General features: G+C 48.7%; 1 protein-coding gene across 1 annotated transcript; it reads right to left on the reverse strand.

Moving 5' to 3' along the window:
• Positions 1-10889: 10889 nt before the first annotated feature.
• On the reverse strand, positions 10890-13684 carry LOC119947310 (protein S100-A6-like). The gene is made up of 3 exons (XM_038768938.1): positions 13626-13684; positions 12543-12707; positions 10890-11149 (listed from the first exon to the last, which is right to left on the reverse strand). The coding sequence occupies exons 2-3, from the start codon at positions 12678-12680 to the stop codon at positions 11009-11011; spliced, it is 279 nt and encodes a 92-aa protein (XP_038624866.1). The 5' UTR covers positions 12681-12707; positions 13626-13684; the 3' UTR covers positions 10890-11008.
• Between the last annotated feature and the right edge of the window lie 3862 nt (positions 13685-17546).

A 17546-nucleotide genomic window follows, 5' to 3' on the forward strand; every position in this document is an offset into this window, starting at 1 on the left:
GTGTGTGTATGATGTTTGTCAGTCTCCACGAACTGTGTGTTTCTGAATGGTTGTTCAGTTGTGAGGAAGGGGGTCGGGGTGGAGGGCGCTGAACTTTGCTAGCAAATTATACGGATAATTCAACCCCCCAAAAAGAGCAAAGCTTTGTTCTTTGTTCAGGGAAGCAGCGTGATATAGTGGAAAGAGCCCAGGTGTGGGAATCAGAGGACCTGGGTCCTTATCCTGGCTATGCCATGTGTTTGCTGTGTGACCTCGGGAAAGTCACTTCACTTCTCTATGCCTCAGTTCCCTCATCTGCAAAATGGGGATTCAATACCTGTTTTCTCTCCTACTTAGACTGCGAGTCCCATGTGGGACCTGATTATCTTGAATCTACCTCAGCCCTTAGTACAGTACCTGACCCATAGTGAGTGCTTAATAAATATTTTCATTATATATAATAATAATATATAATAATAATAATAATAGCTTAGTGGTTAGGGCCTGGGACTGGGAGTCAAAAGGACTTGGGTTCTAGTCCCAGCTCTACCACTTGTCTATTGTGTGGCCTTGGGCAAGTCGCTTCACTTCTCAAAGCCTCAGTTCCCTCATCTGTAAAATGGGAATTAAGACTGTGAACCCCATGCAGGACAGGCACTGCATCCAACCCGATTGGCTTGTATTCACCCCAGTGCTTAATACAGTGCCTGGCACATAGTAAGCGCTTAACAAATGCAGAGAAGCAGCGTGGCCCAGTGGAAAGAGCCCGGGCTTGGGAGGTCACGGGTTCTAATCCCGCCTCCTCCACTTGTCAACTGTGTGACTTTGGACAAGTCACTTAACTTCTCTGAGCTTCGGTTCCCTCATCTGTAAAATGGGGATTAAGATTGTGAGCCCCACATGGGAAAACCTGATCACCTTTATCCCCGCCCCCCAGCACTTAGAACAGTGCTTCACACATAGTAAGCGCTTAACAAATGCCATCATTAGTATTATTATTAAATTCCCCAAATATTATTAATTCATGCATTCATTCCATCATCTTTATTAAGCGCTTACTGTGTACAGAGCACTGTACTAAGTGCTTGGGTGAGTACAATACAACAATGAACAGGCACATGAGCTCATTGTGGGCAGGGAATGTGTCTGTTATTATATTGTAATAATAATAATATTAACTGTGGCATTTGTTAAGCACTTAAAGTGTGCCGGGCCCTGAACTAAGCACTGGGGTGGATCCAGTCAAATCGGGTTGAACACAGTCCTTGTCACACATGGGCTCACAGTTCTTTGCACACAGTAAGTGCTCAATAAATATGATTGGATGAATGAATGGCCATTCCCTTCCCACAACGAGCTTATTATTATTATTATTGTTATTATTATTATTATTATTATGAATAATGAATGAATTCACTCTCTCCCTTATTATTATTCATAGTAATAGCATGGCTCAGTGGAAAGATCCCGGGCTTTGGAGTCAGAGGTCATGGGTTCAAATCCCGGCTCTGCCACTTGTCAGCTGTGTGACTGTGGGTAAGTCACTTCACTTCTCTGTGCCTCAGTTACCTCATCTGTAAAATAGAGATTAAGACTGTGAGCCCCACGTGGAACAACCTAATCACCTTGTAACCTCCTCAGCGCTTAGAGCAGTGCTTTGTACATAGTAAGCGCTTAACAAATGCTGTTATTGTTGTTATTATTATTATTATTATTATTATTATTATTATTATTATTATTATTATTATCCTAATGCTTCCTCCTTTCCCACCAGTAGGCCCATCTCAAGCACCAGAGGTCCTCACTGAGCCAGCCTGGCATTCCACCTCCCACCGGAGCTTCCCGTTTTTCATTCCTTCCTTCTCCCCCTCCCTCCTGCCATGCCCTATCCCCTCGTGACCAGAGGTTGAAACTGCAGCAAGAGGGAACGTGGTTAGACCGAGAAACAGCTTCCCAAGCTGGTTTAGGGCGGGGAGGAAGGAGGGCTGGTTCTACCTGAGACAGGGACCCCCGGAGGAGCCTGTTTTCACCTTCCGGGGAAGGGTTGCGGACCCGGGAACAGAGGGCTGACCCAGTTGGAACTTGGAGGCCGGAGGGCCTTTCCCTGTTGTTAGGGAGAGGGGAGGAGGGGGTTCTGAGAGACAGAGACAAAGAGAGAAAATCTTTAACAACCCTCCCATCAGTCAATCAAGCAGTCCATCGTATTTTTTGAGCGCTTATTGTATGCAGACCACTGTATGAAACTCTTAGGAGAGAACAATATAGCAGAGTCGGTCCCTGCCCACAGTCTAGAAGGGGAGACAAACTTGAATAGAAATAAAAACATTACGGATATCATCATCATCATCAATCGTATTTATTGAGCGCTTACTATGTGCAGAGCACTGTACTAAGCGCTTGGGAAGTACAAATTGGCAACATATAGAGACAGTCCCTACCCAACAGTGGGCTCACAGTCTAAAAGGGGGAGACAGAGAACAAACCAAACATACTAACAAAATAAAATAAATAGAATAGATATGTACAAATAAAATAAATAAATAAATAGAGTAATAAATATGTACAAACATATATACATATATACAGGTGCTGTGGGGAAGGGAATGAGGTAAGATGGGGGGATGGAGAGAGGGACGAGGGGGAGAGGAAGGAAGGGGCACAGTCTGGGATATGGACATTAGTACTGTGGGGTAGAGGGAGGGGGGAATAAAGAGAGCAAATTAACTTGTGAGGACGTTAGTCCAGTAACACAAAACGACTCTTGAAATCAAAACTGGGAAGAGGTGATGACTCTCTCCCCTCTTCAAAGCCTTATCTCCTCCAGGGAGCCTTCCTTGACTAAATCCTCCTTTCCTCTTCTCCCTCTCCCTTCTGCGTTGCCCTGACCTGCTCCCTTCATTCATGACCCCCCTCCCAGCCCCACAGCACTCATTCATTCATTCAATCGCATTTATTGAGTTCTTACTATGTGCAGAGCACTGTACTAAGCGCTTGGGAAGTACAAATCGACAACATATAGAGACGGTCCCTACCCAACAACAGGCTCAAAGTCTAGAATTGACACCCACAAATGGACTTGGGCACTGGAATTGATTTTTTTTCAATCAAAGACTTATATTGCTTTGAAATGACATAATATAAAAAAAAGATAAGAAACAACACCTTCCCAAGATTGGCAATCAAATCCCAGAAACATCAATCCTTTCCTTTCTCTGCTGAATTGAAGGGACTAGAGGAGGGAAACCCTCATTGCAACCGTACAAGTCCATGTCTTCTAGACTGTGAGCCCACTGTTGGGTAGGGACCGTCTCTATATGTTGCCAACTTGTACTTCCCAAGCGCTTAGTACAGTGCTCTGCACACAGTAAGCGCTCAAGAAATACGATTGAATGAATGAATGAATACCCCTCATGTGTTTATTTCTGTTAACGGTCTGTCTCCCCCTCTAGACTGTCAGCTCGTTGTGGACAGGGAATGTGCCTGTTTAGTGTTGCATTGGATTCTCCCAGGCGCTTAGTACAGTGCTCTGCACACAGTAAGGGCTCAGTAAATACGATTGAATGGCTAAGTGTCCTAGGAGGGGGGCAAGATCAATCTGTCCAGTCCCCCACCTTTAGGCTTCTGGCCCCTCATAAGGAAGCCTATCCCAAGGGTCATCCTTGGCACCCTCTCACTGCAAACCGAGCCCTACCTCGGGACGCACCCATGCTCCCTCACCCAAAGCCACCTCTCCCCTTGAGTGACAACAGGAACAGGAACAATAAAGGCCTTTGTGTGTTTTGTGTGCCCGGGCCCCCGCCCTGCCCTGCCCACCTGGGGCAGCCCATGGCAGCTGGGAAGCCTGGTGAGCTCACGGAGAAGGGAGAGAGGGGGGACGGGGTGGAGGGCAGGGTCAAAGGAAGGGGAGAAGGGAGAAGGGGCTCAGCAGCCTGATTCTCCTGGAGAAAAGTGGGGACCGGGGAGGGAAGGCTTTAATTGAGGTTTTTGTGAAGCGTTTGCTATATGCCGGGCACTGTACTAAACGCTGGGGTAGATGGCAACGTCATCAGGTTGGACACAGTCCCTGTCCCACAGAGGGCTCACAGTCTTCATCCCCATTTTACAGATGAGGGAACTGAGGCCCAGAGAAGGGAAGGGACTTGCCCAAGGTCACCCAGCAGACAAGTAGCAGAGGCAGGATTAGAATCCAGATCCTGCTGACTCCCAGGCCTGGGCTCTAGCCACTAGGCCACATCTGCAGCACAGACCGTGACTCCTCCGTGGGAAACCATCCAAGTGGTTCTGAACCCCTCCCCTCCCCGCAACCAAGCCCGAGACCCCCATGGTTTACCCTCTCCTGACACCAGGGAGGGTGTAGACAGACGGAGGTGGTTCTGCATCTACACTAATGAGTGAAAGAATGACTAATTCTTTAATGGTATTTGTTAAATGCTTTTACTATGTGCCAGCCACCATACTGAGTGCCAGGGTGGATACAAGATAATCATGTTGGACACAGATCAAGTCCTACAAAGGGCTCAAAGTCTTAATCCCCATTTGCTGATGAAGTAATTGAGGCACAGAGAAGCTAACTGTGGCCTAGTGGATAAAGCTTGGGCCTGGGAGCCGGAGGACCTGGCGTGGCTTAGTGAACCATTCTATTTATTTTATTTTGTTAATATGTTTTGTTTTGTTGTCTGTCTCCCCCTTCTAGACTGTGAGCCCGTTGTCGGGTAGGGACCGTCTCTATATGTTGGTGACTTGTACTTCCCAAGCGCTTAGTACAGTGCTCTGCATACAGTAAGCGCTCAATAAATACGATTGAATGAATGAATGAAAAGGGCTTGAGAATCAGAGGTCGCGGGTTTTAATCCCGACTCTGCCGCTTGTCTGCTGTGTGACTTTGGGCAAGCCACCTAACTTTTATGTGCCTCAGTGACCTCATCTGTAAAATGGGGATTGACTGCGAGCCCCACGTGGGACAACCTCATTACCTTGTATCTACCCCGGTGCTTAGAACAGTGCTTGGCACATAGTAAGTGCTTAACAAATACCATAATCATTATTATTGTTATTATTATCATTATAAATACCATCATTATTATTATTGTTATTCTAATCCTGGCTCTGCCATTTGTCTGCTGTGCGACCTTGGGCAAGTCACTTCACTTCTCTGTGCCTCAGTTTCCTCACCTGCAAAATAGGGGTTCTATTTTGATTGTGAGACCCATGTGGAACAGGGATGGTATCTGGCTTGATTAATTAATATATACCCCTAACAGAACGGTACTTAACAAATATCAAAAGTAAAAAAAAAAGTGGGGTAGTATATATAGCAAGGGCTTAGGATTCAGAAGGACCTGGGCTCTAATGATGATGATGGTATTTGTTAAGCGCTTACTATGTGCCAAACACTGTTCTAAGAGCTGTGGTAGATACAAGGTAATCAGGTTGTCCCACATGGGGATAGCAAACTTCTTCTCCATTTTACAGATGAGATAAGTGAAGTGACTTGCCCAAAGTCACACAGCTGACAAATGCCGGAGCTGGGACTAGAACCCATGACCTCTGACTCCCAAGCCCGGGCTCTTTCCACTAAGCCACACTGCTTCTCCCTGCTCTGCCACTTGTTTGCAGTGTGACCTTGGGCAAGTCACTTAACTTCTCCTTGCCTCAGTTACCTCATTTGTAAAATGGGGATTAAGAGTGTGACCCCCACGTGGGACAACCTGATTACCTTGTATTTACCTGAGCACTTAGAATAGTGCCTGGCACATAGTAAGTGCTTAGCAAATACCATTATTATTATTATTATTATTATTATTATGTTTCCCCCCAGACTGTAAATCCACTGTGTGCAGAGAGAATGTGTCTGTTTATTGTTATAGTGTGCTTAACTAAGTGCTTAACAAATACCAATATTTGTATACCAATATTCAGCACTTAGAACAGTGCTTTGCACATAGTAAGCGCTCAATAAATGCCATTATTATTATTAATATTATTATTATTATTATTATACCAAAGTGATTATTATGATTGTCAGAAAATCACGGGTTCTAATCCTGCCTCCATCACTCATCTGCTGCGTGGCCTTGGGAACACACTTCCCTTCTCTGAGACTCAGTTCCCTCATCTGTAAAATAGGGGTGAAGACTGGGAGCCCCACACGGGACAAGGACTGTGTCCATCCCTATTTGCTTGTGTCCACTCATCATCATCATCATCAATCGTACTTATTGAGCGCTTACTGTGTGCAGAGCACTGTACTAAGCGCTTGGGAAGTACAAGTTGGCAACATATAGAGACAGTCCCTACCCAACAGTGGGCTCACAGTCTAAAAGCACTCCAGCACATAGTAAGCGCTTAGCAAATACCACAGTTATTAATGGAATAATGGAAGGAGGTTGGTTGCGGGTTGTGGAGGGAAGGAGGAAGTAGACAAATTGACATCCCGTGGGCGGTCTGGGTTATCGGGCGCTTACAGGCCTGATGGTGAGCTCCTTCTTGCTGAGGGAATCCTTGTCACCCTCTTTGCCCGAGTATTTGTGGAAGATGCAAACCAGGAGCCCGAGGACACGGCATGGACTGCAAGGGAAGCAGCGTGAAGCAGAAGCAGTGTGGCTCAGTGGAAAGAGCACGGGCTTTGGAGTCAGAGGCCATGGGTTCAAATCCCAGCTCCACCAAATGTCCGCTGTGGGACTTTGGGCAAGTCGCTTAACTTCTCTGTGCCTCAGTTACCTCATCTGTAAAATGGGGGTTAGGACTGTGAGCCCCACGTGGGACAACCTGATCACCTTGTAACCTCCCCAGAGCTTAGAAAAGTGCTTTGCACATAGTAAGCGCTTAAGAAATGCCATCCAAAAAAAAAAAAAGAAAGGCTGGATGGGGCTGGTAGGATGGGGGCACTGGCGCAGTCCGTTTATTTTTTTAGAGATTGGGGGGATGGGGAGAGGCAGAGCCCGGGCCCTGCCCCCAGCACCACAATTACACAACTCCGCAAACAGTCCCCCTCCACACCCCAGCCCCTCCCAGCTCCTCCTCCGCCCAGGCCGCCTGGAACTCCGGGAGGGAGGGGTAGCCGCCTCGGGGAACGGCGTTTAGCGCTGCAGCGGGAGGGAGTGTGGGCAGACTGAATCAGGACTTTCCCTTCAGCCGCCAAGCGGCACCGCGTAGCGGTTGGAACCCGGGCCCGGGTGTCAGAAAGTCGTGTGCCCCGTATCTGCCACTTGTCTGCTGGGTGACCTTAGGCAAGTCACTTCCCTCCCCTGGGCCTCAACTGTAAAATGAGGATTGAGATGTGAGCCCCAAGGGGGACAGGGACTGTGTCCAACCCGATTTGCTTGTGTCCCCCTACCTCGCCCAGCATTTATTCATTCATTCATTCAATCGTATTTATTGAGCGCTTTCTGTGTGCAGAGAGTACTGTACTACGTGCTTAAGTACAGTGCCTGGAACACAGTAAGTGCTTGAAAAATACCGCCGTTATTATTATTATTAGGGGGACAAGGGGGAAGTCCTTAGCTGCAGCTAGAGTACGGGTGGTGAGACCTAAGGGAGGGCTGTCTCTAAGTGTTGCCGACTTGTACTTCCCAAGCGCTTAGTACAGTGCTCTGCACACAGTAAGCACTCAATAAATACAATTGATTGATTGATTGACTTGCCTGGAGGATGGGTTAGGGGGGAGTGATATTCAACCCTAAATAATAATAATAATAATGGCATTTGTTAAGCGCTTACTATGTGCAAAGCACTGTTCTAAGCTCTGGGGGGGATACAAGGTGATCGGGTTGTCCCACTTGGGGCTCACAGTCTTAATTCCCATTTTACAGGTGAGGGAACTGAGGCTCAGAGAAGTGAAGTGACTTGCCCAAAGTCACACAGCTGACAAGTGGTGGAACCAGGATTTGAACCCATGACCTCTGACTCCCATGCCCCTGCTCTTTCCACTTAGCCACACTGCTTCCCCTTTAGTATTAGTAGTAGTACTGGTCACATTTTTGGGCCAGGCTTCTCATCTGTCAATCAGTGGCATCGAGAAGCAGTGTGGCTTAGTGGAAAGAGCACGGGCATGGGAGTCAGAGGTCGTGGGTTCAAATCCTGGTTCCACCACCTGTCAGCTTAACTTCTCTGGGCCTCAGTTGCCTCATCTGTAAAATGGGGATTAAGGCTGTGAGCCCCACATGGGACAACCCAATCACCTTGTATCAACCCCAGCGCTTAGAACAGTGTTTGGCACATAGTTAAGTGCTTAACAAATACTACTATTATTATTATTATTATTATTTATTGAGCGCTTATTATGTGAAGAGCACAGTACTCAGTGCTTGGGAGAGTACAACAGCATCAGCAGATTTGTGCCTAGCCCAAAATTTACAGTCTAGAGGGGAAATAAGCAACAATATAAATAACTCATCAACTTTTTGATGCCTTTCTTTTTCACTTTCTGTGGGGCAGTGGGATGCAGACAGCCAGCTCAGCATCATTCCCACACTTCCCCCGTCTCCCCTTCCCCCACTGGATTGGCACCCTCCTATCCACCTCTTTGCAGGACTGTTCCATCCCCTGTCAGACAGGAATTTTGTGGGAGAGGGGCGTCTCTCTTCATCTCTGCCTCTCTGAGTCCATCTCTCTCCGAATTTCACTGAAGCTTCTTCCTCCTTTTGTCTCTCTAAATCTGTCCTGAGACTCTGAGTCTATCTCTCTTCCTGCTCCCTTTGCCTCTGTGGGTCACGTCTCTTTCTCTGTGCCTATCCTGAGTCTCTCTGAGCCGTCTCTCTCTGACTCTCTTTGGATGGGGAAGGGGTGGGACGGGGGGCCATGCAGGTGGCTTTATTTGGGGCAGGTGGGCTCAGCAGGGTAATCGCGGAAAAACTCGTTGCCGAGGACAGTAAGGGAGGGCATGGCCACGATGTACTCCTGGAAGTTCACCTCACAGTCCTTGTCCGCGTCCAGCGCGCTGAAAAACTAGTTGTAGTCACACTCGCTCAGCTAACTCTGAGTGGAGAGATGTCAACTCAGACATCCCCCTACATCAGGACCACTGAAAAGGGGGGCACTGGCCAGGAGCTCTTAGCACAGGGCTGTTAAGGACAATGCTCCTTGCACAATAAGCGCTCAATAAATACAGCAGGTGGCATCTTGGACAGATCCCGGGACTGGGAGTCAGAAGGTCATGATTTCTAATTTCGGCCCCACCACTTGTCTGCTGTGTGACCTTGGGCAAGTCATTTTGCTTCTCTGGGCCTCAGTTACCTCATCTGTAAAGTGGGGATGAAGACCATGAAGCCTACTTGGGACTGGGACTGTGTCCAACCCGATTTGCTTGCATCCACCCCAGTGCTTAGTACAGTGCCTGGAACACAGTAAATGCTTAACAAGTACAATTATTAATATTATTATTATTACTATTCACAATAATAATAATAACGGCATTTGTTAAGCGTTTACTACGTGCAAAGCACGGTTCTAAGCACTGGGGAGGATACTAAGTGATCAGATTGTCCCATGTGGGGCTCACAGTCTTCATCCCCATTTTACAGATGAGGTAACTGAGGACCAGAGAAGTTAAGTGACTTGCCCAAAGTCACACAGCTGGCAATTGGCCGAGCCGGGATATATTTATATTCATAAATACCATAGGTTGATGGATTGATTGGTATATTTATATTCATAGATACCATAGGTTGATGGATTGATTGATATATTTATATTCATAAATACCATAGGTTGATGGATTGATTGAAGAGGCAATGGAGCCATTCCCCTGCTTCTAGGCCAGGAGCCACAGAGGCAACTCCCCAGCGGGGTTGGGAGTAGTTAAGGGGAAACAGAAGAAAGGTCAACTCTCATCCATTTCCCTGCCTCTGGGCCTTGGGTCTAGGAACCAGTTAATAATAATGATCATACTTACTAAGTGCTTATTATGTGCCGAGCACTGTTTTAAGCACTAGGGTAGATACAAATTAATCAGGTTGGACACACTCCCTGTCCCACATGGGGCTCACACTCTTATCCCCAGTTTACAGATGAGGTCACTAAGGCCCAGAAGAGTGAAGTGACTTGCCCAAGGTCACACAGTGGACACGTGGTGGAGCAGGAGTTCTGCGGGCAGGGGGAGGTGAAGGATAACTTGACACCTGTCCACATGTTTTGTTTTGTTCTCTGTCTCCCCCTTCTAGACTGTGAGCCCACTGTTGGGTAGGGACCGTCTCTATATGTTGCCGACTTGTACTTCCCAAGTGCTTAGTACAGTGCTCTGCACACAGTAAGCACTCAATAAATAGAGAAGCAGCGTGGCTCAGTGGAAAGAGCATGGGCTTTGGAGTCAGAGGTCAGGGGTTCGCCACGTGTCTGCTGTGTGATCTTGGGCAAGTCACTTAACTTCTCTGGGCCTCAGTTACCTCATCTGTAAAATGGAGATTAAGACTGTGAGCCCCACGTGGGACAACTTGATCAGCCTGTATCCTCCCCAGCGCTTAGAACAGTGCTTTGCAAATGCATGTAAAAAGTAAGCGCTTAACAAATGCCAATTATCATCATTATCATAAGGGGTCAGAGTCAGCTGATCCTTCCCCCTGCCTCCAGGCTGAAGGTCCTGAAGAAATCAATTCTACTAGGGCAGTGGGGGACGTGGAGGATAAGGGATCCGGGTCATCTTGTCCATCCCCCAGCCTCCAGGCCTTGGGTTCAGGATACAATCTACACGGGCTGCGGGGCGGTGGAGAATAAGGGGTTAGGGTCATCTGGTCCATCCCCCTGCCTCATCCCAGGCACTCACCAGGGTGAAGCTGGGCGGCTTCTTGAGCCAGAGTTCCTTAAACTCCCCCTTGCTAAGCTTATATTTAAATTTATAGAACTTAAATATAATTCTTCTTCTTCTCCCACCTCCCTGTGGTCAGGGGGAAAAAACGGAGACACATAAAGCAGGGTCAACCTTTAAAAAAAATTTTTAATGTCGGCATTTCTGCACATACACACACACACTTCGGTGGTTGAAGGTGGAGGGGAGATCAACCTCCCTACACCTGCCTATCTCTCTTCAACAGCCTCACAGGAAAGCTTGCAGGGAGTCATTACAAAAAATGGCCACTTGACCCAGAAATGTGATGTACTCCTGGAAGTTCAATTCCTGGTCCTGGTCGACGTCCAGTTCATCCATCAGCTTCCTGATATCCTTGCTACTGAGCTTCTGCAGGGAGAGAAGAAATGGATTCAGACTTCCCCAGCCCTCCCCTTAATCCCGGCCCTCCCAGGGACCCCCCCAGGGTTAGCTCCTTGTGGACAGGGAATGCGTCTGTTTATTTTTTTTTTTTTTACTCTCCCAAGCACTTAGCACAGTGCTCTGCACACGGTAAGTGCTCAATAAACATGATCGAATGAATAAACAAATGAGGGGAAAAGAGGCTTTCAGAAACATATTGGGGTTTTGGATTATCCAGTTTTCTGGATAACGGGAAGCTATTTCCCGGCAACGTTTTCTGGTGAAGGAGCTTCACGGCCTTGTGGATAGAGCTCAGATCTAGGAATCAGAATAATAATAATAACAATAATAATAATAATGGTATTTATTAAGTGCTTACTATGTGCAAAGCACTGTTCTAAGCGCTGGGGAGGTTACAAGGTGATCAGGATGTCCCACGGGGGGCTCACAGTCTTAATCCCCATTTTACAGATGAGGTAACTGAGGCACAGAGAAGTGAAGTGACTTGCCCAAAGTCACACAGCTGACAAGTGGTGGAGCTGCGATTTGAACCCATGACCTCTGACTCCAAAGCCACGCTGGACCTGGGTTCTAATTCCTGCTCCGCCGCCTGTCAGCTGTATGACCTTGGGCAAGTCACTTTGCTTCTCTGTACCTCAGTTCCCTCCTCTGTAAAATGGGGGCTGAGACCATGAGCCCCCATGTGGGACAGGGACTGTGTCCCATTTGATTAGCTTGCATCTACCCCAGCGCTTAGTACAGTGCCTGGCACAGAGTAAACACGTAACAAATATCATTAAAAATAAGTAAATCCCAAAGAGTTGGGGTTCAGGGGGGAGAAAGAAGCAGTGTGGCATAATGAGCCTGGGAGTCACTGATTTGCTTCTATCCACCCCCGCGTTTAGTACAGTGCTTGGCACATAATAAGCACTTAACAAATACCAAAATAACTATTATGATTGTCAGAAGGTCACGGGTTCTAATTTGGGCTCCATTACTCATCTGCTGTGTGGCCTTGGGCAATTCACTTTCCTTCTCTGAGACTCAGTTCCCTCATCTGCAAAATGTGGATGAAGACTGGAGCCCCACGTGTCCATCCCGATTTGCTCGTATTCACCCCAGGGCTTAGTACAGTGCCTGGCACATATTAAGGGCTTAACAAATGCCACAATTATTAATGGAATAATGGAAGGAGGTTGGAGCCCCACGTGGGACAGGGACCGTGTCCATCCCATTCCCCCCAGTGCTTAGTACAGTACCTGGCACATATTAAGTGCTTAACAAATGCCACAATTATTAATGGAATAATGGAAGGAGGTTGGCCGGGGGTGGTGGGTGGGAAGGAGGAAAACTGACGTTCGTTGGGTGGTCAGGGGTTTACCTGCTCGCTGGTGAATTCGTTCTGCATCAGGTTTTTGAACTCCCTCTTGCTGAGGGTACTCTTGTTGCCCTCTTTGCCCGAGTATTTGTGGAAGATGACAACCAGACTCTCAAGAGCTTCTTCCAGGGTGCTGGGCATGGCGTTGTCTACAAGGGACCTGGGGGTCTGGGTAAGGCGGGGAGGGGGTGACGGAGTGAATTAGGACGCCCCCCTTTCCATCCTCAATTTCCTCTGGCCAGTCCTGGAGCCATCCATCCCCACCCACCCTGTCCGAGTCCCTGCCTGAGCCAGTCACAGTGCACACACACACATACACATGCACAACTATGGAGCACACAACCACACACATACCACGCAAGGCACACTCAGTGACCCACAGCACACAACACCCGTGCAGACCAGCAACACTCAGATCTGTGACATGGGGCGAATGCATCCCCGCCTGCAACACACAACTCACAACTCGGGAGCACACATGAATGTGGCACACCCAAATCAGATCACACACAGGAACATACCCCCATCACCCCTTATTTTCACCCATACTGAGGGTCCCACTCTTAGCTGCATCAGTCATCTCTGCCTCGGCGTCTCTTCTAGACTGTGAGCCCGCTGCTGGGTAGGGACCGTCTCTATATGTTGCAAAGTTGTACTTCCCAAGCGTTTAGTACGGTGCTCTGCACACAGTAAGCGCTCAATAAATACGATTGATTGAATGAATGAATGAATGTTTCTGTCTGTCTCTCACACATATACGCACTAATTTACCCCACTACCTCAACAGGCTATATTGCTACATCATCTCCACCGCTCCCCACTCCATTTCTCCTCTGACTCTCCCCTTCCCCGACCTCCAAACCCCCCTGTCTATCCCCCTTCCCATACTCCTTCTATCCCCCAATCCCAATACCCCCTGACTCTCCCCACCTTCTCTTTGAACCCCTTCTTTCTGTCCCCCATCGATGCAGCAGGTAGATGGGGAAGCAGGATGGGGAGAAAGAGAAGGCTTCCAAAGACTGCAGACCCACCCCACCTTACACCCTTGGAGACTGAACGCCCCCTTACCCAGTCCCCCCAACTCACCTCAGCGGCAGAAAAGGCTGGATGGGGCTGGTAGGTTGGAGGGCACTGGACCAGGCCAGTTTCTTTTATAGAGAAGGGGGACGGCCCCAGCCCCAGCCCCCCACCTCGGGCGCCTAAATTACACCAATCCGCAAACATCCCCCCCTCACCACCCCAGTAAGTATGTGAAAAGTACTGTACTAAGCACTTGGGAGAGTACAAATCAACAGAATCAGCAGGTTCATGCCCTTCCTTTGATGAATTCACAGTCTAGAACGGGAAATAAGCACCAATATAAATAAAAAACTCATCAACTTTTTGATGCCTTTCTTTTTCACTTTCTGTGGAGCAGTGGGGGCCAGACAGCCAGCTCAGCATCATTCCCACACTCTCCCCATCCCCACTTTCCCCGCTGTATTGGCACCCGCCTGTCCATCTCTTTGCAGAATTGAGTCTGTCTGTTCCATCCCCTGTCAAACAGGGATTTGGGGGTAAGAGGGGCATCTCTCTTCATCTCTGCCTTTCTGAATCCATGATGATGATGATGATGATGGCATTTATTAAGCGCTTACTATGTGCAAAGCACTGTTCTAAGTGCTGGGGAGGTTACAAGGTGATCAGGTTGTCCCACGGGGGGCTTACAGTCTTCATCCCCATTTTACAGATGAGGGAACTGAGGCACAGAGAAGTCAAGTGACTTGCCTAACGTCACACAGCAGACAAGTGGTGGAGCTGGGATTTGAACTCATGACCTCTGACTCCAAAGCCCAGGCTCTTTCCACTGAGCCACGCTGCTTCTCAATCTCTCTCCGAGTCTCACTGAAGCCTCTGCCTCCTTTTGACTCTCTAAATCTGTCCTGAATCTCTGAGTCTATCTCTTTCTCCCTGTCTCCCAGTGTCTCTTTGTGTCAGTATCTCTGAGTCCCCCCCTTCTTCTCTGTGCCTGTCCTAGTCTCTCTGAGCCATCTCTCTCTGACTCTCTTTGTCTCTTAAGAGAAGCAGCGTGGCTCAGTGGAAAGAGCACGGGCTTTGGAGTCAGAGGTCATGGGTTCAAGTTCCGGCTCCACCAATTGTCAGCTGTGTGACTTTGGGCAAGTCACTTCACTTCTCTGTGCCTCTGTTATCTCATCTGTAAAATGGGAATTAAGACCGTGAGCCCCCCGTGGGACAGCCTGATCACCTTGTAACCTCCCCAGCGCTTAGAACAGTGCTTTGCACTTAGTAAGCGCTTAATAAATGCCATTATTATGTTTCCACCTTTCTCTGTCTCTGTTTTTCTTTATATCCCTTTCTCTGTCTCCCCGTCTCTCAGTCTCTGTCTTTCTGTGTCTGTCTCTCACCATCTCCATCTTTCAGTGTGTCACTGTCTCTCTTCTTTGTACCTCCCCCTTCTTCATCTCTGTCTCTGTCTCTATTTCTGGCTTCTTACCTGGAACTCCCCTTCCCCCCCACCACTCCCCCTCTCCCATCCCCATCCCCGCCTCCCATCGCCCCCACCTCACCTCCCCCAGAACAAGTTCCCCCAGCTCATGAATCAAACTTGAGCCTGGGAGTCAGATGGACCTGGGTTCTAATCCCTCTCCCACATGTCTGCCGTGTGACCTTGGGCAAGTCACTTCTCTTCTTTGTGCCTCAGTTACCTCATCTGTAAAATGTGGATTGAAACTGTGAGTCCTACGTGGGACATGGACTGTGTCCAACCCGATTTGCTTGTATTCACCCCAGCGCTTAGCACAGTGCCTGGAACATAGCAAGTGCTTAAAAATGCCTCAAATATCATCACTGTTATTATTATTATTATTGGTATATAATTTCCTTCATCTCCCAGGGGCTCAAAGTTGGCCTGCTGCCCTCCCAGCCCAAATGCCTGTGGAAAGAGGGCCATCATGCTGCCCAGGACTTCCTCCAATGGCGTCTCCATCAGTCAGTCCCCTGCGTCTACTCCTGTCTACAGAGCTCCAGGGAGGGGAGGACACCCTCCCTCCCCACCACGCTCCCCCGCCCCACTCCCACCCCTTCCCTGGCCCAGCAAGAACAAGAACCAGAGGTGATGCAGCGAGAGGGATCGGGGGTTACACTGCTCTGTCACAGGTTAGGGAGATGGAGGTAGGCGACGAACCCAGTGGTAGAAGAGAGCTAGAGGGGGAGGTAGAGGACGAGGAAATGGCTGGAGGTGGATGGACTTGACAAGCATGGAGACTCCTCTAGACTGTAAGCTCATTGTGGGCAGGGAATGTGTCTGCTTATTGTCCTATTGGACTCTCCCAAGCACTTAGTAAAATACTCTGCATGTAGTAAGTGTTTAATAAATATGATTGACTGACTGACTGACTGACTGACTGACTGCCCAGTGGAGTGGGCTCAATGAGACAAAATGCACTCCTTTCTTCTACTCCCATTTACCACCGCCCACAGGAATCTAGACACTTCTTCTTTTGGATAGAGAATCTCTCCCCAGCACCCTGCCCAGCCAAATGGAGTCTTCCTCCTGCCCCTCCAACCCTTCCTGCCCTGGTCTAGACTGTCAGCTCATTGTGGGCAGGGAATGTGTCTGTCTGTTGTTATACTGGGCTCTCCCAAGCACTTAGTACAGTGCTCTGCACACAGTAAGAGCTCAATAAATATGATTAAGTGGACGAATGGGTCTTCCCCAAGCAGACTCAGCAGAAGCAGAGATAGCGAGACAGATTACCCGCCACAGCCTGCCTCCGGATGTATCCACTTCCTCCCGCCTCCCAAGGGCTGGCAGGGGAAGATGGTGATACCATCACCCTGGCAACCCTGTGCCACCACCACCCCGCCACATCCAGGGGAGAAGAGGGGTGGGGAGGGGATCATTTGTTGCTTAGCTGCAAGAAGTAGTAGGGAAAGTTTCTGAAACAAACACGAAGTGTTAAGTGCTTACTATATGCCAAGCACTGCACTAAGTGCTGGGGTGGATACAAGCAAATCGGGTTGGACTCAGTCTCTGTCCCACATGGGGCTCACAGTCTCAATCCCCCTTATATAGATAGGGAACTGAGCCCCAGAGAAGTAAAGCGACTGCCCAATAATAATAATAATTGCATTTATTAAGTGATTACTATGCGCAAAGCACTGTTCTAAGCGCTGGGAAGGTTACAAGGTGATCAGGTTGTCCCAAGGGGGGGCTCACAGTCTTAATCCCCGTTTTACAGACAAGGGAACTGAGGCACAAAGAAGTTAAGTGACTCGCCCAAAGTCACACAGCTGACAAGTGCTGGAGCCGGGATTTGAACGCATGACCTCTGACTCCAAAGCCTGGGCTCTTTCCACTGAGCCACGCTGCTGTGCCCGGTGACACACGGCAGACATGTGGCAGAGCTGGGATTAGAACCCATGGCCGTCTGACTCTAGGGCCCGTGCTCTGCCTGTCCCTGCACCCCCAGTGTCTCTGAGGTCATCTTGTCCAGCCCCCTGCCTCAACTAAAGTGCCCCCCCAGCGTTTCCAAAATGGGGAGGGGGTTGAGCCAGCCTGGGGGAGTGGCAGGATCCTGCAGTAGATGGGGTTCATCGATGTGGGGGATTCTGGAAAAAGGGAGTCAGTCTGCCACCCCCACATGGGAAGGACGGAGAAGCAAAGGGGAGGGCATTCCTGGTGAGGGGTCAGAGGAGCTTTCCAAGCCTGGGAGTCAGAAGGTCATGGGTTCTAATCCCGGCTCCACCACTTGTCTGCTGTGCAACCTTGGGCAAGTCACTTCACTTCTCTGTGCCTCAGTTACCGCATTTAAAAAATGGGGATCGAGACAGTGCATCTCACGTGGGACAGGGACTGTTTCCATCCCGATTTGCTAGTATCCACCCCAGCACTTAGTACAGTGCCTGACGCATAGTGAACGCTTAATAAATACCATAATTATTATTATTGTTATTACCATGTTTTTGCACACAATAAGCACTCAACAAATATGCTCGAGTCAAAAC

This window comes from Tachyglossus aculeatus, chromosome Y4 (genome assembly GCF_015852505.1).
Source record: "Tachyglossus aculeatus isolate mTacAcu1 chromosome Y4, mTacAcu1.pri, whole genome shotgun sequence".
Taxonomy (NCBI): Eukaryota; Metazoa; Chordata; class Mammalia; order Monotremata; family Tachyglossidae; genus Tachyglossus; species Tachyglossus aculeatus.